The sequence below is a fragment of the Hyperoodon ampullatus genome (assembly GCF_949752795.1).
Source record: "Hyperoodon ampullatus genome assembly, chromosome: 7".
NCBI lineage: Eukaryota > Metazoa > Chordata > Mammalia > Artiodactyla > Ziphiidae > Hyperoodon > Hyperoodon ampullatus.
In genome coordinates this window covers 77,735,915-77,761,958 of record NC_136920.1, presented here as the reverse complement: position 1 = coordinate 77,761,958, position 26,044 = coordinate 77,735,915, and the positions used below count along the sequence as shown (strand labels likewise).

At 57.1% G+C, this 26,044-nt stretch overlaps 1 protein-coding gene across 1 annotated transcript in view; it reads right to left on the bottom strand.

Annotated features, from left to right (window-relative positions):
• The window catches only part of LOC307055622 (BCL-6 corepressor-like), a 792,095-nt gene extending 767,815 nt beyond the window's left edge, over positions 1 to 24,280 (bottom strand). Inside the window, 9 exon segments of the mRNA XM_079707827.1 lie at positions 265 to 432; positions 436 to 542; positions 545 to 2,627; positions 3,579 to 3,657; positions 4,978 to 5,106; positions 7,247 to 7,310; positions 7,584 to 7,661; positions 8,187 to 8,318; positions 24,033 to 24,280. Of these exon segments, the coding sequence (XP_079563953.1) occupies positions 265 to 432; positions 436 to 542; positions 545 to 2,627; positions 3,579 to 3,657; positions 4,978 to 5,066 (2,526 nt within the window). The 5' untranslated portion in view covers positions 5,067 to 5,106; positions 7,247 to 7,310; positions 7,584 to 7,661; positions 8,187 to 8,318; positions 24,033 to 24,280.
• Positions 24,281 to 26,044: the final 1,764 nt, after the last annotated feature.

Below are 26,044 nucleotides of genomic sequence, written 5' to 3'. Positions count from 1 at the left end.
TCGGTGGGGCACTGCCCACGCAAAATGGTTTGGGATCCTCTTGGGTTTTCCCGAAAGCGACCGCAGAGCCGTCGCTCCCCAGGGTCGGCTCCAGGAATGGAGTCGAGACCGGCGTCGCCAGGTTCTCCTTGTTGGTTACCGCTGGAACATTCTCCTTGTTTAAGCCGGAGACTGGCTGGCCCGGAGCCTGTTTGAAAGTATAGGCTTCGTGGAAGTCACTGATGCGCCCCAACTCCTCTCTCAGGGCAATGAAATTACGGTGTGGCTGTAGAGCCGGGTCAGGCGGGGGCTTGGTGGGCTCGGCACTCTGCTGACACTCTCAGCTGTGAAGCCGGGTTTGGACACGTTAGCGTCGGTTTTCGCATCTGGCTCTTCCCGGAGGAGGTCTACATAGACAAGCTTGTCACTCTTGACGACGGTCTTCCTTTGATTTCAGCTGGGGCTGGGCTTTAGGTTCTTGTCCGCGGGGACTTCTGGATGTAACTTGGTGCTGCCGGCTTCCAGCATCTCAGAAAACCGGTTCCGGAGGCTTGGATCCTCTCGTGGGACCGGTACCTCCTCTCCGGTTTCTCCTCTTTAGTGATCTCGATGGGCGTGTGAGGTATCAACATGGGATGCACCATGCCCAACCCCAACGCGTCCTGGTAGGTCACAAACTCCGGCCTGCCCGTGGGTAGCCCGTAGGGCAGTCCCGGCTTTGGGGCGAGGTGCCCAGGAAAGAGACTGCCATTGGCCAACAACACCGGGTGACGGTAGACAGGGCCTTTGCCGTGTAAGGAGAGGGGACTTATGGCAATGCCCTCAGGTGCTGGGTAAGGCTGGTAACTCCTGGGGTAGGGGATTGGTGGGGACCTGAACGCCTCGTTTGGTGAGAGAAATACTGAACTCGGCGGGAGGCCATTCTCATTCGCTTTGAAGCTCGGCTCTGGGTTGCTGGCTTTGGCGCCCTTGTTGCCGGTGCCGCCGCTGTGCTTGGCAGGTGTGGTCGGGGGCTGGCCCACGTGCTGGATGATGGATGGCGTGGTATCCACGGAGCTCCTGCTGGTCTCGCTGCCCTCGGCGGTGGCATTTGGGGCCGGCGACGCAGAGGCTGGGCGGCCGGCGCTCGACACCGACCCCGAAACCTTAGTGACCACGGCGTCGGCGGCACCCATGCGGGGACGCGAAGAACTGCGCTGCTGCGGGATGGCCCAGTCCAAGGCCTTGTTTTTCAGCGGCAGGCCTTTGCCATTGTTCTCTTCGTTAGGACTTGGCCCGGGCACCACCCAGGACGAGGGAGCCGTGCTAATGATCTCAGATCTATAGAGAGCACAGCCATTTCCTGGAGGAGATAGAGTTTCTTTCAGAATCTCACTTCCGGAGAGCACTAGGCCGCTTCCAGCTCTGCTGTGAACCAGGACGGTGGGAGCCATCTTTTTCATGTGGTCAGCTTTGGAAGCATCTACATCCACCACTTTAGAGGACAAGTCTAGTGGCTTATCGGTGACGTCTTTGGTAACCGTCTGCTTCTCCAAGAGAGGAGGTGAGCTGCCATCTTTTCTGTCTTCACCTGCTGTTTTCCGGGTGTGCCTGGGAGCTGGCTGGGTGCTTTCGGCTCCTTCGGGAGCCTTTGGATACTTGCTGCTGCAGAGCCTGGCCACGGGGAACTCGCTGCTGACCGTCATGTATGGCTTCGACAGGGTGACCGAGGGTGAGGTGGAGATCCTGGCACAGTGCTTATGGAACTCGGAGTAGGTGTCCGCAGCGGGCTGGGAGGGCAGGTGGACGCGGGGTGAAGGCCGAGGCGAGGCGGGCAACAGGAGAGCCGTGTCCCCCGGCAGGCCGCTGGTGACCGCCTTGGCCGAGGGCACCCTAGGCTGCTTACTGCTCTGGATGTGGGGATACGAGCGGGAATCGACCGGGTTCCCAGGACGGACGCCCATCTTCCAGGGCAGGCTTTTGTCTGCGCAGTGGACCAGAGGCGGGATGGCTGGTGAGGCCGAAGGCGTTGAGAGTCTCATGGGCGAGGCCAGGGATGATGGGATGTGGGGACTGATGTGGTGAGGTGGCGGCAGGTAGAGAAATCGCTCCCCATTGGTACAGACCGGAGAATACAGCGGCTGGGCCACGCCGTAGGACTGCTGAGGTAGCAAGGCCTTGTACGTGTTCAGGGAATACTTCTTTGGCGAGTCGACGAAAGGGTAGATGGCTGGCGTGGCCCCCTCCATGTAGGGATTGACCCAGGGCAGCCGCAGGTAACTAGCACCATTGATGTTGAGCGGGCTCTGTTTGTCGCTGGCAGGTCTGTCCAAGCCCAGTGTTTCTGCCGTGGGGACAGCACTTTTTTGTATTCCGGGTGGTGTTTTGTATATAGCACTGAAGCCATTTGGGGGTTTTCCGGAGACAGCGGAGGCCTCCACCGTCTCGGGTGTATTCGGTTTGAACTGCATCTCTGGGTTTCTTTTGGAAGAAAACCCCAGACCACCTATGGTTGTGGCAGCCTCCCGCCCTTTCTCTGAGCCCAGTCCACACGAGCTAGAATAGACGATGTTTCCGGGGACACGCAGCCCTTCCCGATCAGGCCGGTGCGTGCGGTCCAGGCTCAGCGCTGCCAGCCCATCGATCCGATGGGCCGTGGTCGCGTCCACCTTCGCAGAAGAAGAATATGGGTATTACCGAGGACATGCCTTCAAAGCAGCCCATCCCAAAGAGAAACCGCCGACTAGCTCAATAGGACATCAGCCTCAACATCTGAGCCGAAACGGTTAAAAAATAAAGGATTCACAAGGTCTTTGGCCCCCTCCTCGCTTATCCAGAACCCTCCTCTGCCTGCCGCCTCACCTTTGTCCAACTAGTATCCTCAAAGCACGGAAAACGTTGGTCCCTTTAGACTTGAGGCCCCTGCATTAATTCAGTCATCTATTAACTCTGGAAGATCCACCTTCTCAGCAAAAATTCTTTGCTGCAACTGAGGTGATACCAACTCCACTGCTCTCAGAACCACCCTCGTGGGGTACAGAACTCGGACTCACCCTCCCCAGGCCCCAGTCAGGTTGGGGCGGGGCGATGTGCACTGCGTTTTTCCCGGATGGAGCTGGAGCGGGGAGGCGTTCTTTAACATAACAAAAACCAATCTTCAGGGGACAGCAAGGAATGAAGGACTTGAGCCGTCTCATTTCTAAATCAATACAGAGGCCACGGGTCAAACTGCAGTTGTGTCTTTTGACTTCCTCTCCCTGGTATCTGAAGACAGCTCTGTTTCATATTTTACTGGGAAGGTAAACCCTAAGGGTCTACTTGGAGGCTACACATTTATCCAGCTGGGAGCACTGATGTGGCACGTAGCTTATCGAAGAAAAGGCGGCACGTATCCCACCAGTCACCAGGGGACGAGGACGTAAATGGCGAGCACAGCCAAGAAAGCGAGCCAGGAAGAAATTGGGTGAGGCTTCCTCCTGCGGCCTAGGCTTTCTACTCAGCCCTGCCCTGAAACACCCCGCCCCGCCCCCAAAAGGCCCTTTAATGGTATGCAAATGAATGCACGATTGATTACAGATCACTGATACTCAGCACATCAACAGAAGCCATTCATCTCTTACCACGTTGTGATTCAAGGGATTTTCTTCCCTTAGTTCCAGTCTGGCCTTTGAAGTGTCACCTTCGTTTACAGGAATTTTCCTATTTAGAAGGACACACCAACTTCATGAAAGCATTCCTCACTTAATCCATCTTTCATAGATTGCCCCAGAATAGACCAGTTTCTAATAACTCCGTTTTTCCAACTGCCCTTAAAAAAAAAAAAATCCTCCCCAATGGCCCATATTGAAAGTTGTCCCCGAATGGTGATTCAACGGGACTGGGAAAAACAAAGGAAAGGCAGGGCAACAGGGATGTGAAATCACAGATGCTACGTCCTCGAGGTGGGTAAGGCAGAAATTCTGCACAACCACGTCACCCTCACAATTTTTTCTCCAGAGAGGCCGGGCAGGACAGTCCGAGCTCTGCTGTCCTAGCAGACCCTTATAAGCTCTACCTGAGGACAGGAATGAAGTAATACAATGTCCAAAGCCAAAGTGGGGACCTCAAGGCTGGAGTCTGCGAGCTGGCTACATCAATCACTTCTGTGTTACCCGTGAGGACAGTCTTTCAAAACTTTTCCCCAAACAAAGTTAGGTACCATGTCCTATGAAACTGGTTTCCATGGTGATAATGAAGCCATATTTGACTGCCTCTATCAAAATGATGGGGGATAACACACTAATATCGTACAAATGTCAGCTGCTCCAGGGGATGCCGCACATCTGTGCCAGGCTGCTTGCGGCTGCCCCTGGAACTTGTTATCAGAGAGCATCGATAATGAAAGTGCTTGGTGCCAACTTCCAAATCCCCAGGATAAAATCACTGACAAGCGGCAGAGAGAAGTTTCATCATTACCCGGAAGAGCAGCTTCAATTATCTACTGCTTAGCTGCCTCTACCCCGCACTCCAAAATTACTGATGAGGAAGCATAACAGAGCTGCCGGGTGACTGAAACCAGGAGCCAGTGGCCTCGCTTAACAGGTGGCGGAGGACGCAGAGAAACCCTGGGCTTCAATGGTGTGAAGGGTGGCTATCGTCCCATTTATTACTGAGCAAACTATTTGTTTTAAAAGCACATCGAAGGCCGATCCACCTGGGCCCACACTCCTGACATTTAGAGTTAAAGCAGCATATAGACTGGGATTAATTCTCCTTCGTAAATATGAAATAATAAATTAAGGACGAGAGTGCACTGAAAGGCCGTTTTAGGGGCTAACCTCTTAAAGGGCGGCAATGCTTCGCTGAGCCAGGTTGCCTGTTAAAACTGTAAATCAAGGGCCACCAGCTAGGCAGGAGATCTCCCCCCTACCCCCTTAGGGCCCACTCCGGCTGTGAGGACATGAAGGGGGAGGCTCTGCTCAGGAGCCCTGGGGAAGGACCCACGCTCTCCCCAGGCCTCAGCCGGACACGCGCATTTACCTGTCGTCGCTGATCCCACACATGCGGACCCTCTCGCTGTTCATCCAGCTGTGAACGTTCCCATACGGGGGGGGTGGTGCTGAAAGCATGTCGTCTTCTTGGATGGCAGCTTTTCTTCAAGCGTCTAGTCTGTTTAAAACAAAAAGAAGCCCAGGAGGTTGAATAAAAAAGGAGCCAAAGAGGGAACAAGAGAAACCCTCCTTCTAGGCACTTCATACAGAATGCACTTGGGAAGGCAGACCCTGCTCCACGTTCTACAGATGGCCAGAAGCAAAGGAACACACCTGAGCCAGAGGTTCAAGGAGGGAGGTGGAACTTCCCTGGCAGGAGGCGCTGGGGATGCAGAGGGTTCAAGAGCCACAGGCCACACCATTCAAGGTCCAGCACGTGACACCCTTAACCTGCCCTTCTCCCTTCCCCTTTCCCAGCCTTTTGGAGAACACACTTGGATCGAAAGTGGACGGTGCTGGATTCCAGGGAGCCCCACATTGACTCTTCTTGTGGCTGAAAGGATTGGGGACGGGGGTGGGGTGTGGGATAAAAGGCACAACAGTCCGGTGTGGCAGCCCAAACTACGACTCACTTCCACGGCTGCGGTGCGTGTGACTTACAGATGGAGGGGTGAAAAGAGTCAGTGGGCTGGCGAGCCACCCCACCTGAGCCCTAGATTGGATTAAGCCCCAGACCTGGGTGGTTTGGCCTGGGAGCTGCAGAGGGAGGCGGCTGAGTAATTCAATGACGCCTGCTCGCTGGGGACCAGCGATCAGGAGCGAGTGCAGAAATCGTAGCAGCCCAGGCTGCCGGGCTGGGCCTGGGGCTGCAAGATTCCGGCCCACGGGGAGCAAGCAGAAGCCACCCGTTTTCCGTCTACCGGGAGGAGGGGGGAGGCTGCTGAGGCAGAGGGGAGAGCCCCGCCCCCTCCTTAACTTCCCGGCCCACCAGCCCCACCCACACCACATTCTAGTTTGCTGCATGAGTGAAGGGTCAGGACAAGCTGCATTTCATTCACAGGATTATCACGGCGCGTGATTTATCCTCCTGCAGGATTTTAATTGCTCTTTGGAGGTTGAGCCGTTTCTTTTGACTGCGCTTCAGCTCCATATCCTGCTGTTAAATGCTGGGTTAATAATAAATAAGTAGGGGAGCCTTTAATGCCTGGGACCGATGGCCCTAGGCAATTCCCCTGCTCACAGACTCCCTTGTCCGGGGCGGGGTGGCCGGGGAGGGCCCCCCCCAGCCACGGCCTCTTTACACAGGACCCAAACCTGAGTGTGAAATCACTGGTGTGCAGCTCATGGGGGCAACTTTTCTTTCTCCTCCCTCACACACCCACCCACACAGCTTCCGAAAGCCCAAATGTTCCCCAAGTCGACACATTTCCTTTGTTAGCAGGAAAAAATACGCAAATGCTTGCTTTTACACTTTAGCACACGGAGCTGACTGCCAGGTCTGTTGGGTGGGAGCCACCAAGGACTGGGGACTCTTTTTCCGAGAGTGACTAGGGGTGGGGTCGGGGAGCACCTGGGAGACCTGAATCCCAAAGCCAGCCAGGCTATCCCTCTGCATTTCTTTGTCCTAACACAGGCTTTTGTCCACCAGCATCCCCCATCGGCCCCTATACAGAAGAGAACACTGTCTGTTCATCAAGAGCCCCACGCCGCAGACACACGGCGCATAGTTAGAGCTCAACGATGAAGCTGGAGGAGAGGCAGGGATCTCCCAGTTGTGTCCGGCCTGGTGGGATTCTAGAGAAGCTATTTCTTTAGGAAGCGTCCCTTTCTTCAGACAGACTGGGGCATTTCCAGTGGCTGGCCACAGTGCCCCGAAAAGGTGGACTCAGATGGACTTGGGCATCAAGGAAGGTTCTGTGGGGGGCTCACGGGCTGTTCTTCCGTGTTTCGAACATACAGATCAAGTTGGGGGCAGGCCACCACTAGTGCAGGGCCGACCAGAAGGCACGTTCAACAAAGTGTCCCCTCCCTAACCCCTGCAGCCCCTTCTACAAAAGGAAGACCAAAAGGAAGATGTCCAGGGAAGCCTCATCTAAAAGGTGGAGGAGCAACATTCCTCGGTGCAAGTGTCCTGGCCGTGGCTGCAGCGGGAGGACCACACCATGCCACCCCCTGGCTGGGTGTCATGATGAAATTTGGACATTATACCAGAAGCCAAAGGGTCACTCCATCAAACCCTTAAGAAAAGGATGAGGGACGAAGTGTGTGTGCCCTCGAAGCCCCAATCTCCTTCTGGTGCTCCAGTCTTCAAAACTTACACAAGCTGCCTCTTACATGTCTCCTTTAGTTGTCACCTTGGGACAAGGACCTCTGAGCACCTGACTGAGGAAACAGAAAGGCCCCTGCCACAATCATCCTACTGAACCCTCTCCCCTCCCCTCAAAAAGGGCCAGCAGCCCCCTTCCCTTGAAAGGGCTTTTCTTTAGAAAGGGCGGCCTGGACTTAGCATGAGAGGGGAATGCAGTTTAGAGACACCTGGGACCATGGGGTGCTTTCAAAGCCTCTCCCCGCCCTTCCACGTCTTGACTGGTGGGGTTTTCAATATTAACGCCGCACAGATAAATGACACCCAGTGTCAGGATGAAGTGTTCTTACGTGCACAGGGTCAGATGGAGGGTTGAGGCCCCGAGCGTGGTCCGGTGTCACGGGAGTGGAGGCGGGGCGGGGGGCTGGCTGTGAAGAAACAAGAGGAGGAGGGGCAAGGCTCAGTACTGGATCCTGCTGACTACACCCCCCACACACCCACACACACACACCCACACACACACACACACACACACACACACACACACACACACACACACACACACACTTATAAACTTTAGCTGCCCCGTGAACTTTTTGTGAACTGTTTAAAAGTGGAGGTCTGTTGAACAAACAGGGGCGCCACTGCCAGCCATAATTTCATTGCAACGAGCTAAAGACTTTTAACTCTTCAGGTTCCGGGCCAAAGATGGACCTGAGCGGAAAGGGCCAAGGAGCCGGGGGCCCTGCCTGGCGTGAGGCCCTTCTCCAGAGTGACAGCCCAAATCCTGGGCAGGAACACCCTCATCCTGGGCAAAGGCCATACTGCGTACACCCCACCATCCCTGAAGAACGGGCCCACCCCCATCTCTCTGGGATGTAGGACTAAACTAACTAAGGGGATCTTGGGCGCACGGGACACAGAGATAGGGTCAGAGACACCGCCACGCTCACCCCATTCCTCTTCTAGAAGCGGCTATTGAAATAGTTCGGGGTCTTTCTTACTTTCTTCTTCTTCTTTTTTTTTTAACCTCCAAGGAAAAGTTCTTCAAAAGTGACTTCCCTGACCCTTGGCTGTGGGTCATGCTGCAGGGGGCAAATGACGTGATTTAGATGGCAGACAGAGCAGGCGCTTTGCTGCTGTATGTAAGAGGCTCATCTGCCCTTATTTCTCAACGACCCCCCCCTTTTCTTCCACAGGTGGGTGATGCTTCTGGAAGTGCCAAGATGTGTGAAGTCAGTCATGAAAAGCACTTTACAAGCACCAACCTGTTTCCAGTGGGAGCTGCTAAGCTACACCTTGGCTCTGGGTTTTAACCCTTTTTTCCAGCAGTGGAGAGAAGGGGGCAAGGATGTGGGATAGGGATGAAGAGGGAAGGTGGCCAAGAGAAGGGGTCAGCCGGGGAGACGGAAGAGCGTCTGGTTTCTGAAGAACAGACCAGGAATTGTGGTGGCTGCCCGCTGAACACCCAGTTCTGGGAGAGACCCGGCTTGCAAAACGCAGACTTGCCGCGTGGTCTCCGGCTTTCGGTCTGGCCCTAGGGCAAGCACAGGAGAGCTTGAGTCTCCCTCCACAGACTTGGGCAGTCATCTGGTCCGGGAGCCAGGAGATATGATTAGCATCCGAGCTTGGCCTGGACGCTGGGGAGAAGAGCCTGATCGGCAGAAAGAGGTCAGAGGGACCAAGATTAGGAGCTGTCCCCCCAGCCTCGGCATCCCTGAGCGAGGGCACCTTGGCCCTCTGTGAAAAGACACGAGGGGGCACACGGGTCCCCAGCTGCACCCACCACCGTTCTGCCGATTCCTGCCATGAAGACACCATTATGGAATGAGGAGCAGGAGAGAACGTTTGTTTTGTTTTGTTTCTTTAAAGGCGACTTCCCTTGGCAGGCAACACACAGGTTGCAAAGGAAGGAGCAGTGGCCGTGAGAGGCTGGCGTGAGCGCAGGGAGGAAGGCAGCACCAGGCCACTCCCGCCACCTCTCCTTTCTCTCCACCCCAGCTCCTCCTGGCACCGGGCCACTTTCCACTGCCTCCGCCCTTGAGGCGCTGATGGATTGGTTCAAGTCTGCACAGCACGCGTGTCAAGTGACAGCGACGGAATGGGAAGCAGTGCCACCAAACCATCCCAACTCCACTCCAATACGAACGGTGCCCCTTCCTAGGGCCTCACTCTCTAGGCACCCCATGCCGCATCAGGCACTTATCCAGTTAGTGACCAAGAAGACCTGGACAGGTTTTGGGGAGCTTCCGGCTCAGAAGGCCGGGCAGACGGCAGGGCTCCCAGCCAGCATGCCATGTGCCACGGTCCTCCGTAGGCTGAGGACCTCTTCACGGAAGGGGTGTCTCTCACTGCACCGGCATGGATGGTTCTCTGTGGAGGACACGCGCGCGCGCGCAGTCACCACAGCCTCCCAGCTCCCACTCTCATCCACGGCGTGTCTCTGGGCAGGTGGCCGGACCTCTTCAACTCTGGCCCCCTCATCTGTAAATATTTGGCACCGTGTTTTCCAGAGGATTAAACTGCACTATGGACTTGAGTTCTGCCTGGCAATAGCTGGTGCAGGCCACATCTAACCCATTAAACAGCATCTGACTCCACTAAACAGTCTACGTAACAAACAAACCCCAGAACGGCTATACAGTTTTCTTGCGTCAGAGGGAAGGCTGAGGCAGGGACACAGAGGGGGCCAGGGAGGGGTGACCTTCTGCAGAGTGTGTGGCTTTCATGGAAGCCCAAAGCTCATGGCGCGGGAGCCCTTCCTGGGACTGCTCCAAGCGCAGACTGAGTCACACACAGACACTTCTCTACTGGCGTCAAGGAAGGGAGGGATGAAGTTCCTATCTTAGCAATGGGGGCCGCGAGGAGGTGGGAGATGAGAAAAAGCGGTCCAGGGTGTGCAGCGTTGGGGCAAGTCCTCCTGGGATGTTTTCCCCAGTATGTGTAGCAGTGGGGAGAAGGGAACCCCAAGGATGCCCCCAGGTCGGGGCGAGGGTCGCAGGCTTCCTGGGGTGTGGCTGAAGGAGGTCGCCCGACGGGTCCTGCAGCCGGGCATGGGTGCTGGGGGGGAGTGGGGGGTGGGAGGAGTGATCCAGCCTGCCCAGGCGCTGTCTCTTGGCACACTCCAAGTCATGGCTGTCGCCGCCTCCAGAGGCGTCCCCACTCACGACCCAAGTTTTGCATTAGTAACAGAGCTGCGGAGCAGGAGTGCGGGGGTGACGGGGTGGGGGACGGGAAACTCACGCGGCTGGCCCTGACCTTTTGAGCAACCAGAACCTTCCCTGCCTCCTCCCAGGGCGCCAGGATAGCGCCGCGAGCCACTCGGGTCAGTCGGGAGTGAACTTGGCCCGCAGCGGCAGCGGCGCGGTGGCGGCGGCTGCGGTGGCGGCGGCGGCGAGTGGGGGAGGGGCGCCCCCTCCCCCGCCTCAGCCCTGAGCACGGATCGGTCGGCAACAAAGGGATTTGCTCTCCCACCACACACCCCTGCGCTGCCGCAGGCTCCGCGCCCCTCCTACGCCAGGTCCCCGCGCGGGGCCGCCCGCCCCACACGCACCCCCCCCGCCCGACCGTCCAGGACCCCCGGCTCTCTCGGCCAGCCCCCGACCCCAGCTCACCCCGCCCGCGCGCTCCTCTGGGCTCCCCCTTCCCAGGCGCCTGCCGCTGAATCTCTGACAAAAAGCAACTTTGGGTGGGCGCACGGAGAACCCAGGATGCGCGGCGGCGCGCCCCAGGGGAGTGGGCACTGACTGGAGACCGCTCCGGCCCATCGTCCTGCGCTCCCTTCGGCCAGTCTGGAGTGTTCTCTCCGTGGAAGCCTCCCCCACCTTCCCCGATTCAAAGATGCAAGCCAGGTGTAGCCAGCTGTAAAAGGGGGCTCGGGGGCTTGGGGAGGGGGGCACCAGCAAGGATCGACCGGGAGAGCCGCTGCCAAACCGGGGCTGCCCGCCACACACCCCCTTTCCCAAAAACAGAGCCGTGGCCCCCCGTCAGCTCTTGGACCAACCTCAGACACTTCCCCTTCCCCCCGCCAACCCGCCCCCCCCGCGACGCCAGGCCTCGGCTTTTTGTTCCTTTCACTTTCTTTCACGGTTGTGCCACACACAACCACGCGTGTATGCAAGAGGGGGCCCCATTTGGAAGCTGGTGTCCCTCAACAGGAGGCAGCAGCCCAGGACAGGAAACCGAGGTTGAATGCAATTCATCAACCTTACTCCTCTCCTCCCCGCCAACCCACCCTCCACACCCCCTCGGGTCTGGTCCCTACAGGCTGGGTTCCCACTTGGAGTCTACACAACCTGGAGGCAAATCCAGAATAAACGATCCATAGACCACGACTCTAGAGGGGGTGTCACTGCACTGCAGCCTCCATCAGGGCTTTGTAGAAATAAAGTGAACTCACTGCAAACTCCTACCCCCACAAGGAACAAGCTAGACCAGAAAGCTATTACAACAGCTATCATTAGTACACACAGGAAGCACAAAGGAACTTTTTACGAATAAAAGATGCATAAAACACAGGGTCCTGTGATCTGCACCCGGCTTCCCTGCTGATTGTGTGCAGCCTGGGAGTCCTGGGAAGGCTGGGGATGAGGGTCAGAGGAGGACAGGGGCTCCCACTTTCTTTACGAGGAACAATAGGAACCCCACGTCTGTTCATCTTGGAACCCGGAACACCACAAACAAAGCTGTGGGAAAACTGCGGTAGACGTGGGGGCCCGTGAATTTTTCTAGCTGTTCAGAGCTTAATTACTCCTCCTTGATCCGTGGGACCAGACACGACACCACCAAGGTTAAAATGCCCAAACAGCGCCGAGCAGATGTGAGCGAGCTGGCAGACGCGCAAATGAGGCCTGCCTCGGAGCACGATAACAAGTGACTAATACGTTGCATATCGTTGAAAGAAAATTATTTTTCTCTAATTTGCATTTGCTTCGGGGGGAAAAAAAAAGCCAACCAGAGTCCCTCTTCACAAGCACGAGTCTAATCCTGGAAATGCAGCCCGGCTGCTTTAAGAGAGCTGGAAGGAGGGCAAGACTGCCAGCGCTTTGGCGTTGCAGGCTTGTTTATCTTTCCGCCTTTCCTCCAAGGCGAAACTCGTTTTGCAAGCAACATTCCTACAGAAAATGGCACACGTCCTAAAAAGAGACCAATTTATAGAACCGGCACCGAAGTTCATGTATCATTCCAGAAGCATCTCCCAGCTCCCCACTAGGGAACCCAACTAGATGTACAAGTCCACATTATAACTCAGAGAGTAGATGTGGGGGCGGGGGGGAGCGGAGGTGGACCCGTAATTTGCAGATATCCTGCAAGCTGTACACTCAGGGGCCGGAATCACACAGAAGGGCAGGATATAGAATTAAGTCAGCTCTAAATGATCCTCCAAAGCCCGGGGGCCAGGGCTGCGGAAGCCTTCAACCTTGAGGTTGGGGGGAGTGGTGCTTACACCCAGCTTGCCCCAGGACAGCCCAGGGGCAGGCCCAGCTTCTGGACCATCCTGAGGACCATCCTGAGCCCGCCAGCTTGGACCGGCCCAGCGGGGTATTGCTGCCACCCACCAACTGTTCTCCCTCCCACCCTGGCGCCTCCCCGCACTGCCTGGCAGAGGACCAGGAACTCAGAGAAGGCCGGGCTGTGGGCATCTAGTTGATTAAGTCACAGAGTGGGTGGCGCTGTGGGCAGACCTCAAGACAGCACCGCTGGTCCTGCAGCTGAAAGGCAAGTGCGCTCTTAAAAACCGGGAAGGCAAAGGGAGGCGGGTGATCAAAAGCCGACTTGCACCCCTCCCCACCCCCATTCACCCCCCTTCGGGTCCTGAACCTACACACTTGTGTTTCCAATCCAGGAAACAGGGCCGAGGGCATAGAACACAGCGGCCGCCTGTCTCTTGAACTTGTCTGAATAACAGGGCCATTTCAGAGGAAGAACAACGGCCTTCAGAGCCTCTGCAATTTCCAGAAAGCGTTCAGTTAATACATTCTTTCCAACAGGCTTGCTTTAGGGTGGAAAGTTACTTTCCCAAATCTTAACAACCCGGTCACAAGCCACTGAGGCCCCAGGTCAACAGATCCCGGCCAAACCCCTCCAGACAGTTGACACTCATGACCCCGCAGGCCTTCTCCTGCCACCTCTGCCTAACAAGTTCCCTAAACCACAACACACCAACCAGCGCGCACGTCCACCACGATCCCAGGAGCCAGAAAGATGCGTGTCGCGGGGTGCGGGGGTGCGGGTGCCGCCGCCGGAGGGCTCTCTCGCAGCGCATCCGAGGGCTCCCGGGCCAGCAAGGGGCGGCCACCTCTGCAGCTCTCCGTGGGCCTGCACAGTGCGCGCATTGTGTGAGCGCCGAGGAGGCACAGCGCTGCTCCTGCACCAACAGCTGTCACATTCTTTGCACTCGCTGTAAACAGCCTTCACATTCCCCCCTTACCACACAGTTAAAGCCAGACTAACCATCCAGTTAGAGATCAAACCAACGACAGCAGCATTGTGTCTGCCTTCGCACCAAGCCCAGCAGCTGGCAGGTTTCTCCGGAACAAGAGACCCCCCCTCCCCCCACCCCTCCAGGCTCCAGCCAAGGCTGGCCGAGGCAGCAACGCGTGTGTCGCTGCTGAGTGTTAAAGCAAGAGAACACAGCCATGTCGCGCAGAGTTCTGTGCGGTTCATCAGCTCTCCCAGAGTGTCCTCCTCTCAGGCCCCCTCCCCCATTTCCTCAGCTGGGAATAAAGGTTGTTCAGACTCCCAGGGTCGGTTTCTCTGCTCAGCAAAGCGTGGGTCGGCCTGCCCCGGCCAAGCCTGGGGTCCTGCAGCCCTCTCTACCGTGGTCCCAGAGGCTAGGCAGCTCGGCACTTTCTGCAGCCCAAAGCCTCGTGTTTCGGAAAACCGTCCAACTCCCTGAATCCCTCCTGGTCGCCCCACTGATCAAAATGTCTCCTTTTATGATTTTTGGTTAAGTCGAACATTTCCATCATCGTCATTATTAGCGCAAATTACACGCCTAATCGGTCCTTAAATAGATTTTAATTAAATAATCATACAGGCTCATTTTATGACTTAAGAAAGGCATTAGTTTTCGTTATAACCTTTCCACCAGGATATAGAATAATGATAACAGACAAATACTTATTCTTTGAAAAGCAAACTGATGGGCAGAGTATTGGGAAAGCAGACCCTGCTTCACACCTTCTGGAATCCAAGTGGAGACCAGACAGACCACATCCGCACGACTTTCCTCCGGAGCAGGGAGAGGGGATTTCTTCCTCCAAAGCATCACTTTTGTCTTCTCTTCGGGGCCAGGAGAAAGGAACCCCAAATGTTCCTTTTCCTTGCCCATCTGAAGAGACTTCTCCAGCTTAGAAGTCTCTCCTAGAGACCACTCCTCGCCACCCCCATCTGTTTTCCACCCCTCAGTCTGCTGAGAGCCGTGGTGGAAAGCAGGCAGGCTGTGCTTGTTAAATGCTCTGTAAAATGCTGTTAATAAAATAATAAATACAAAGGATGGAGGCTGCTGGTTCCATGGGTGTTTTGACTGGAAATGCCTTGGCACTTGTCATGTGTTTATGGGAGGGCAGACAACTCTAGGAATTACATAGTTTGGACATCTCTGTACTTCATTTATTCTTTCCTAATTGACGTAGGCCTAGAGCTATGTCAAGTTTGCATTTGTACAGAACTGTTAAATGCCTAAGAGTTTCTCCAACTAAACCAAGTTTTAAATCAGACCCAAGGCTGGAACGTACTCTCGGCCTCGCCCCACTCCACCCCTCTGCCTCTGTGGCTGGAGAAAACAAACAGACCCTCAACAACGATCCCCTGTCCTTGCTCTCCCCACCTTCACCACCCCCACCCCCGGGGGGGCACCTAGGGCAAAGGTTAAGGTGTCTTCAGATTACAGGCAAGGCCCTGGCTACACACACTGGAAAGCACTGCAGTTGGGCGCATCCTGGGCATACTCGAACCTCTAAAATAGTGAGCTAAGATGGGGGGAAAACTGCTGGCCTGGTAAAACCCGCCGTTCACAAAACAATGTCAGCAAAGGCTGGAAGGCATTCTTTAGAGAGGTACCAGGGACTCATGCCTACTGAAGCTCTTTCAGCACAAAGGCTTTTAGGGGAAGAAGGGAAAAGGGGGGTGGGGGGGAGGAGAGAAAGGGAGGGCTCCTGTTTCACAGCAGGCATCCCCAGAGAGTCAAGAACCAAGTGTAGCTTCAATCAAACGCTCACTTCCCCTCTGGGAGTCTAGTAGGAAACCTGATCACAGTAGCTTACTACCGGCCTGGATCCATACAGGTCTGGTTTTCTTCTCATGCTAGTAAATTTTTTTAAATACATATCCATAGAAAAGAAGCAATCCCTGACAGACTTTTATTGAAAACCACACTGAGACCTCATAACATCCGGACTTAATCCCTATCAGACAAACCACAGCACCTCTGGCCTCTGCAGCGGGCCAGACCCTTTCACCTCTTCCCACCAGCTCTCTCCCCTCCAGCCGCTGCTGTTCCCTCCCCCCGAAAGAATGACGGGAGGACTTGCCAAAGAGCACCTACATACCGGTTCTGGAATCAATTCCTAACCATATAAATGATCCCACTTAGGGGGAGAAAAAAAAAATCCCAGCCTTTTCATATGGATTCCTTTAAAGCCCAGAATGCAAAGAACTGTAACAAAGGGAAAGAAAGAGGAACCCACGGAGGCAGACCTGGAGGAATAGCCTCAGGAATACCCTTGGAGGGGAGCTTAACCTGCAGGTTGGTCCCCAGACACTGGCCTACGCAGGTCTTGGGCGGGGGGGAGGCGGGCATCTCAGGGGCAGCAGGGAACGGAGAAGCAACCTATAGGAATCTGACCAGTCATTCAAAGCAATTACTAATCCTCCAGACCTACTATGTGCCAAGTATTCTTTGATCCTAAAGGTGGAAAATTATACCCAGTCTTACAAATGAAGAAACTTACTGAGGCTCAGAGGCCATAAATAACCTGCCCCCAAGGTCACACAGCTAGTAAAAATGGGCCACGGTCAAACTCAGTCCTGGAGTTGCGGAGAGGAGCCAATGATCGGTCAAATTGTGCCATCCAGAATCCCCAAGAAGTTCGGAAGGCTTCCTTAGCCCTTGTACTCCAATACAGAGTAAAAGGATAGCACTTAACACCTATGAAATTCGGTCCACAAGGAGCCCGCATCCTAGTTTCTCCTACACCCAGAAATCTCTTGGTCCATGTGAAGTCTTTCGAAATTTCTGCCAACATCCTACCCATCTCCCTACACTGGAACACCCTGCTGTGAGGCCAGGGATTCCCAACAAGCCTCCACTTTCCCCTCCTCCAGGAGCCCAGAACAGGCAGTGGGAGGTGGGTGCTACTCTTAGGTCTCTGGAAAAAGTGCTGACACCTGGAACTACAAGAAGGCTTGCCACACTAGTTTTGCCACATAAAGCAATCAATCAAATTATCTAGACAGAGCAAAAGCCCTTTGGAAAGACTGCCTACATCTACCTTTCCTAGGACTTTAATGAAAAACCCAGGGACCAAAGTGGGCTGGGGAGGCAACTGAGGGGGAAGCGCCTTGCAAGATGCTGGACCCTCCTGGACTCCTGGGGGTCCCCACAAAAAGCCAAGTCCCGAGACAAGCCGGAGGTTGGGGTTCTCTCTCCTCTCCCCAACTTCTCATCCCAGCAGCGCAGGGTCAGTGCTCAACATCCCCTCCCCACCCCATCTTCAATTTCCTGCTCTGCCCCGGGCTTTCAGAAGCTCCGGGAACCATCCACACCCGATGCCACAGACGCCACAGGCTCCACGACCCAGGGCCGTCTCCAGCTCAGCTCGGTGGGAAGGGGAACGGGCAGGAGGGCCGGACACTCAGCCGCCCCTGCGGCTTCCCGGCCCCGGGCGAGTGGCTCCTCCAGTGGCCGAGGCTCCGGATGCGTGAAATGGCTCCAGGAGCGCCTGGGGCAGGCCAGGGCCTCCGCAGCGGGACGGACCGAGGCGATGGCGGAGCCGGGTCCTCACCCCTCTAGTCAGCCAAACACGCCCCGGCGGCCCGGCAGCCCCTGCCTTGCAGCCAGTGGCTTTCTCTCTTTTTTAAACTTTCCAGCCTTGGCGATCACCGCCGATTGGGACACGATTTCCAGCCCCCGCCTTCCCTCCTCCACACCCTCCGTGCAGGCCCTTCCAACCTCCAGGGAGGTGACCCCCGCCCCCGGGCACCGTGAGTCCCTGGCCCCGCCAGACCCTCCCCCGCCCCCGCCACTTGGGCCACCTGGAACGAGCCGCTTCCCAAAGCGATCGGCGTCCGGCCGAGTCTGGGGCTGCTGCTGCGTCCGGGGAGGAACTCCCGCAGCCTCCAAAGGGTCCAGGCCCGCCCGCAGCGGCATGCAGAACCGCCCCCTACTCGCGCTCTCTTCGAAAGACCAGACGCGGGGGGAGGGGGGGCGGGGAAAGTTTAAGGCCCGTCTTTAAAAAAAATTTAACTCTTCAGATGCAAGAATTTGGGTGCCCTTGGCACGGTTATGAGCGCTCGGGTAGAACAACAGAAATGGGGGGTGCCGGAAATGGTGCAGGAAGACCCCTATAACCCTATAAACCTCTCCTCCCCCCTCGCAGTTACTATTAGCATTAAAAGATCCCAGTGCCTTCAATGGAATAGTGCCTGTTTATAACTTTTCCCTGCTGGGTCCCCATACCCTAAACAAGCCCCCTCCTCACGTTTTGAAATCACCAGGGCAAAGATCGCTCCCAAATCTGTGACCTCCCGGAGCTCTTGGGCCTCTCACCTGCTCTGCCCCTGGCACCCTGACCTCACTCACCCTCTTCCCCCCAGTACTTCCTCTGGTTTGCACCTAGACAATAAATTTAGTTTCATTTAGCTTCCGGTCTTTAATTTTAGCAGGTCTCCTTTCTGCATGCAAATCAATACGGCAATTACCATCTAAAAGCTCGCCCAGCCCCGGGTCAATGTAAATTGATCATTGTCCGCCTTCCACAAAGTAACACCGGGAGTCTGTGATGCATAACGAGATTATACTGGAAACTGTCTTTTAGATCAAATTCTATTTAATGCTGTCAGGATCTTCTCCTAGCGGACTTCCCCGCTAGTCTAATCACGGGGCGCCGGAGCCCATGGGTGCTGAGGGGCGATGGCTGGCCGGGGAGACACGGTTCTAAGAAATAACAAAGTGCGGGGACGCCCCCCCCCCCAATTCCAACACCCTCGACTAGGGGCCGGCGGAAATGAGCCTGCGCTGGTAAAGGGGGCCTGCTACAGAAACGTTGCGGGTGGGGGGAAGCTCGTTGGTTAATTCCCATCCAACAGAAAGTCAGCTATCCCTTCCGGAGGAACACATGGGGGGCAACCAGCGAAAGCCGACGGGCCGGGCTGGAGGTTGGGAGACGTCCCCGGCCAAGTGCTCGGGGCACAGGCGGCTTGGCTGCCACGGGGGTGGCCTGAGAAGACCTTCCACTCCTGCCCCGGCTGCTTCTCAAGCCAGCGCCACCATCTAGGCCCCGGCAGCGCAGCCAGCCTTGCAAACAGACGGAATCCTGCCGGCCGTTCACTCGGGCGAGGCAGCCCGGTCGGGACGGGCCTCCCCTCCCCTGACTGGGCGAGGCCCCTCCAGGCCGAGGCCCCTGTGAGCCGAGGGCTGGAGGCCTCCAGCCAGGAGAAGGTCCTCCCGCCCCTGCGCGGCCCCCAGGGCACGGGTGTGACCCTGGCGCTTAACAAAGGGCCTTCAGAGCTCCTTTCGGCCAAGGGCTGGCGGGGGAGCGGTGGGGCCAGCGGGGAGAGGGGCGGTACAGCGGCCCAAGTGGACCCGTGAGGCCCCACGCCCCGCCGGGCTGGGTCTGCCGGGCCCGCCGCCCTCGAGGAAACCACCGAGGTGGCATTGCCGGGGCCGCTGGGCACTCCCGAGGACCGTCCTGGGGTTCGGGCGGCTCGGAGGCCGGCGAGCCTCCTGCCCAGCCCCGGCTGTCGTGCCCAACCCAGCGCGGGCTCCACCCGAGTGCGGTCTTCCCAATAAAAGCTGGAATTCCCGGCTGGGCTCAGACAAAGAGGGACCGCGGCAAACCGACGCCACGCGCAAACCAAACCCAAGCCGAGTTTACGCGCGCGTCTGGGGTCACAGAGGCGCCCTCCCTACGCTGGCCGTCCCCGCACGGTCTCCTCAAGGGGGGGAAAGGGAAAGTAAGCATACCTCCCCTTGATTCCGCCCAGAGGCCGAGCTTCGCACTTCTTTCGGTTCAGTCTCTCTCAGTTCACTAGGCCCTGCGCCACCTTAGCAAACAGGGCTTAGAGGAGCGCAACATCCCTTGCTTCCGACCCAGAATGCAAAGCTACTCCTCTTTTTCCTCCACCATCCATCCTCTCAGGGTCCAGAACTCAAAAATCTTTCAGAAATCCTCCTACCTGCTCAAGACATACTCTCTTCCCCACCCTAGATGGGAAGAAACTATAACCAGAAGCAATCTTAGTAACCAAGGGCCATCCACCCTTAGCTAGGCACCGTCGCCCTCACTTTCCCTCTAGCCGAAGACACAGTATTTCCCAGTGAATGAGTGTGCGATGTGGTTGTGTGGCCCACACTTCCGTGCCCTGCTCTGTCTCACTGGGCAGGAAAATCTTCATCAGGCACTGAGGAGTTTTTGTCATTCAGCCTGTGTATCTAAGCATGGATGTATGCATGTGAATGCTTTTTGTGTTTCCAAGTGACCCTCTTCACACCTTTAAATGGGCTTTTGTCTCTCGAACGAACTTACAGAAATCCTGCTCCAGTTTCCAGCTCAACAAAGTCTGGGATTTTCTCCTAGAATCTCGCTCTAGGTCTCAGTATTTGCATACCCATGTTTACATTCCTCGCGGCCAGTTCTTTCTCTCTTCTCTATCTCTTGTTCCATGTGGGCACCAGAGCCCAAGGGTCTTGATTTGTCTCAGCACATGTCATTCAGGCGCACATCTTAATCTGTGCATTCCTGTCTAACACGTACACCTCCCCACGACTTACATTCTTGCTTTGCCTATAATGGGGCTCGTTCCCAGACCAATATGGGTTTGCAGTTTAAGGTAACTAGAGGATCCCCTAAGACTACAAACCCTAAAAGGAAGAGGAGGGGGAAGGAGAGAGGAGTGTGACTAATGATTCATTTCTCTATAGGGTAACCCACCTACCTCAGGGGTCTACCTCAGGGAAAGAACGAGACCAATGCCTGCAGAGTTGTATTAAATTTTTAGACCCATTCAATGTTGACCCCATGGATGTGTATACAAATGATCGATCTTGTACACATCGCTGTCCGACTCCTGTTTGGAGGCTGCCTCCCTGCACATATCTTATTTGAACTCTCCACAAGTTCATGGTTAAAAGTGTTTTTATTTCCATAGACAACTCAAGGACCCCTTTGCTCTCTCCGACGCATACCTGTACGCACTGGACAGGCATTTCAGGCTTGGGTCTTTGGTAGGCAACACTCTCGGTCAGAGGCCCCACTGACTAAAGCTCTGAGCAGACCGTCACATACTGGGCCGCTGGGAACGGTAAGGTCTAACCTCTGCATCTCCCCAACTCACTTCCTTAAGTGAGGGTGCCCACTGTGTGTGTTCACACCTTCCCCATTGAGAAGTATCGGGTCAAATTAGATCACCTAGCAGCTGCATTTGGTTCGTCGAAGAATCGAGCCCAATGTACCAGGATGTGAGATTGCATACACAGAAGAGAAAGGAAAACCCTAAGCCCAGACTCCCGCCTCCTCTCCCCAGGGGGCTACTTTGCCTCCAGGAATTTCTACTACACTCCCCACCCCCACGCTCCCTATCGTCTTTAAAGGGTTAAGAGAAACCCTCGCAGCCTTGCCTCCACCCTGGTCGCTGGGCCCGAAGGCTCGCTCGCTCACGGGAGTCTGCCGCCGCCTCCGCGGCCCGCCCCCAGACAGACAGAACGCTGGAGCGTGACCGCGCCTGCAGGGTCGGGGTGGGACTCTGCGGGCTCGGGCTGCCCCGAGCGCACAGCGGGTCCGCCCCGGCCCCGGCCCACAGCGCTCCCGCCAGCCCGGCTGCCGGGGCACAGTCACAGCTCTGCGCGCTGGGCAGTCCGATTTTTATCTTGTCTAATCCCAAACTGGGCGGGGAGCACAGGCGTCGTGCTTAGAGAACAAGAGATAGGCGAGGGAGGCGGGGAGGAGCAGCCAGGCAGCGACGCGAGCGGGAGCGAGTTAAAGACACAGTCGAGGCGACCGAGAGCAGGAAGAAAGAGCGGGCTGCGCGGGCCTCGAGGCGCCGCACGCAACGCGCCGCCCGGCCAAGTTACACTCACCTCCCGGTCGCCCCTCGCCGCCCATCCCTCCCCACTTCCCAGAGGCGCTCTCCGCAGCCCGGGCCGCGGGGTCCCGGCCTGTGTGGGAGGCACAGGCCCGGCCGGCCCTGCAAAGGGCTGGAGAGAATCACTAATGAGCTGTGCGGCCCATTGATCCGGAGAACACTTCTTAATTAACTCTCAGTCACCTACTGGTGACACTGCCTCAAAGGACGGCGCTGGGGCCGTCCGAGCCCCAACCCCGACCTGCCCGCGGAGCGCCTGGCGCCCGAACCCCGCGCCCCCCCCCCGCCACTACCCCAGGCAATCCCGGTGAGTGGCGGCGTAAACCCGCACACTAAAGGCCAGCCTCGGATTAAACCTGGACGGCATATTAATCACCGCCATCTCCCCGCTTCCTCCTCGCGGTGAAATCATGCCCAAAATAAACAAGGGAACCGACACTGCAAAGCCCAGACCAGATAACGGGTCGGGGGTGGAGTGGGAAGGGTCGAGAAGCAAATGTGTTTTCCAAGTGTCCACGTACAGGAGTCTCGGAGGCCGACAATTAAAATGCCTTCCACACAAGCAATTCTGTTGGCCAAACCGAATCCAACACCTCCTAAGGATTGATTTCGGCCCGCGGTGTCCGTTTCCAGTGCCACAGCAAGTGTCACATGGCTACAAATACCCAAGTCTGTCTGCGTTCACCACCCACCACCTTCTGGGGTGGGCCATTTCCTCCTCGTTTTTATTCCTAAGTCATTTTAAGGATTTTTCTCCAGAGACTACCCCTAGAAGCAAATACCACTACCCCTCCTCTGGCCTTCTCTCAAAAAAGAAAAAAACAAACAAACAAAACAGCTAAAACCCTGAGCTGTCTACTCTAGACACAAGAGGCTGTACGAATACCTATTTGAAGCGCGCTGGTTTCTTTTTTTAAGGTTTGTTTTTAAATACACATAACCCTCCCCCCTCCTTCGCTCTTCCATCCCCGCAACCCCCCAACCCTTTAGACGCCGGCGGCGCGCGCCCTCGCGCGCGGGCACTCACAGCCTCTAGCTGGAGATCGCGGACTTTCTGGAAAAGATTCATTAACTGCAAATTAAGCCTCGCCCCGGCTTCGGCCTACACGCGGCCAGGCTCAGCCGTCTCAGGGACCCGGGGACGTGCCCACTCCAGAGTGCAGGTGGCGCGAAGCCCGCCGGGACCACGCGTGCCTCGAGCCGCCCTACTCCGCACACGGCGCCCCGGGGCTTGCTTGGTAAACAGCAGGAGCACGTCGCCGCCGCCCCGAGACCCCTAGTTGGCGGAGGCTCTGCAGCGCAGCCGCCCGCCTGCTCCGAGCGCGGGCCCCAAGGCGCAGCGGCGCCTCGCCCTCCCCGCCTCGGCCGAGGATCGCGCCCGGGTGCGCAAGTTCCTCTTCGCCCTCAGCCTCTGCGCCGCACGCCCTCCGAGTGGGACCAACTTCCTCCGGCCGCAGACTCGCACCCGCCCTACAGGGCTTTCCACCGGACTCCACGCTACCCAGAGGAGGACCCAGGTCTCGCCCCCCTGCCCGCCGCCGCCCCCGCCCCCGCACGATCTACCCCCACCCCTGGGGTCTCACAACTTAAAACCAACCCCACGACGTCGCGGGGAAGGTGGGGGTGGACCAGGGTGGCAGATTACAATTTTAAAAGAACATTTAGAAAACAAAGCGTCTGACCTGACTGGCTGGCGGGCGGGCGGGCAGAGTCGGAACCCCTCGCTCTGCTCCATTTCCTAGTATTTTTTTTTTTTAATCCACGTGATTCACGCTTTGGAGCAAGCCAAAAAAAGCCCAAAAAAAAACAAAAAACCGGGACTCCCCTCCCGAGTCGCGCGGCAGCGGGGGCAGGTCGAGCTCGGCTCGGCCCGGGGCGCCCGCCACACACACCCTCGCGCACGCACACGCCGTCGTTCCACGAGCAAGAACGAGCTGCTCCCGGAGAGGCGAGACGAGGCAGCGGCGGCTGGAGGTTTTTACAGTTCTTTCCCGAGTCGAAAAAGAAAGCAGACGGGAACCCGCCGCCCTCCCTTTCCTGCTAGCGAGCTAACGACGAGCCGAGCTTCCCAACTTCCAGCCTAGCTCACCCCCCCCGCCCCCCACGCCCGACTCGCGGCACTCAGCGACGACCGCGCTCCCGCACACACAGGCACACACTGCCTGCAAACTTCCACTCCGCGAACTCCCTGCTCTCCTCCCAGCCCCCAGGGGGGCGGCAGTCCGCCCCCGCCGCGCCCCTCCCTCCCCGAAGCCCACGCCGGGCCGCTTAGGTTGGCTGCATTTTTAATAACTTACAGCTAGGAAATAAAAACGAAAGCGAGCAAAGCAGCCAAAGTGAAGCGCGAGGCACAAGCTTCGAGGGGTACGCGAGAGAGTCAGAGGAGCCACCCGCCGCTAGTCTGGGCCCCGAGGGAGGGGGCCGACTGCAGCCCGCCGCACGCACGCCCGCCAGCCCGCGCGGCCTCCGCGGGGAAAGGTGTTCCGGGCACTGACCTGAAGTCCCCAGCCGGGGAGTAAGCAGGGAGCCTGCGATCCGGCGCTTTGAAGTTTTCCCCGGAGCAGAGTCGAGGCGGCGAGGAGGAGCGACGGGAGGCGGGGTGGGTGGGGAGAGGTGTGCGGGGTTGGAGGAAAGTCGGGTGGCGACGTTGGCGATGGGAGAAGGGGCCGGGCCGGGGAAGCGCGGCGAACTGCAAAGTTTGCCGTCCCCCGCTGCCCGCAACCCGCTCGCGGCGCCGCGCCCGCTCGCCTCCCTCGCCGTCTGCTGCCAGCCGGCTGCCCTCGGGGTCTGCCCCGCCGAGGGGTGGGCTCTGGGCCGGGTGGGGGTGGGGGTGGGGGTGGGGGCGGGGGCGGGGGCGGGGCGGGGCGGGCTCAAAGCTTCCGGGCAGGTGGCGACAGCCCCGCGCGATCCTCCAGGCTCCGGCGGCTGGGCCGGGCTCGGCCGGGCTCGGCCGGGCTCGGCAGCTCTCGCGTCGCCGCTGCTGCCGCCCGCGCTCGGGCAGGAGCCCCAGCGCCATGTTGACGATTAGCCGCGAGCGCCAGCTCGGGCTGGGTGTGTGAACGTGTGTGTGTGAGTGTGTTGGCCAAGTCTTCCCTGCGCGGCGACAGCGCGGCTTGGGCTCCCCGCCCGGCAGCTTGCGGGCTCCCCCTCCGCCGCCGCTGCCGCCTCGCTCCCGCTCCCGCTCTCGGTCGCGGTCTGGGCTCCGGCGCGTCTTCCCCGCTGCCGCCGAGCTCGGTTCGCGTTCAGCAAGGAGCGTAGCTCCGCCTCACCTCGCCGCTGGGAGCCCAGGCTCCGTGTGACGCCGCGCGCCGCGATCCCAACGCGTCCCCCCTCCCTGGTTCCCTCCTCTTCCTCCTCCCCCTCCCTCCCTCCGCCCTCTAGCTCGCCCTCCCTCCCAGCAGCCTCCTCCCCTCCCCCCGCAGGCGCAGCGCTCGGGCGACAGCCGCCTGCCCGACGCCTCCTCCAGCTCTCGCAAATTTGAGCTCCCCCAGCCTCCGCTCACCCTCCGTTGCAGCGCCTGGGCGGTGGGGTGTCGGAGGGGTGATTCCCCAAGAAAGGTTTGCCCGAGTTTCCCCAGCCGTCATCGATTCCCGGCGCGTTTCGCCTATCTGGGTCCGAACCCCAGACCACTTGGGTGGCGTCCTCCTCGCCCCATGTCCTCCCCTCCCCCGCTTGGACCGAGTTGGCTGCGCACACCCCGCCCGGGCGCGCGTCCTGGGCGAGTGAGAGACCGACTTGGGCGGCGGCGGCGGCGCGGGCGGCCCGTTGATCCTGAGCCGAGGGGATGGGGGGCGGCGGGGGCGGCGGGGGCGGCTCTCCCAGCCGCGCGCCGAGACCCGGAGAGTTACAGAGCAGGCGTACATTGGAGAGAGCTTTCCTATATAGGAGAGCCAAGAATTTGTTACTTCTTGAGGGGGGAGCATGAAGGTAGGGGACCCTATAATGAGAATCCTAGGATTGCTTCTAGATTTCTAACTTGGATAAATGACAGGACGGTACTCTTTGGTGAATACTAAAGGAACAGTAACAGCAGCAAAAGTCTAAGAATGGAACTTTAACATATCACAATGCCACCTTTAAAGTAAATTTGGCATTCTCCTCCTTTTTGAATAAAAGAAAATGCATTAATTCAAGACATACACATTCACACACCTGCTAATATCTGCTCTTCTGCAATCATGTGTTTTCTGTATAGTGTCTAAATATCTATTCCAGTTGAAGTAGTGCTTAAACACTTCAATATGCCTCTTTCCATCCAAAAAGAAAAACTGTCTATGACTGTTTCAACGTATTTTAAATATATGTATAATCATTGCCAACTTATCTGCTTTGCAGATTCTCGTTTCCTATACCATATTTAATATCTCCCTTTATTGAAAATGTCATTGCTCAGTATTATGATTGTTTTTCATTTTTATTATATGTCTGAATGTTAGAATTATTGATTAATCTCTTTACTAATGGAATAATCTCAGCACAATGTTAAATACACTTCTTCTCTACCATT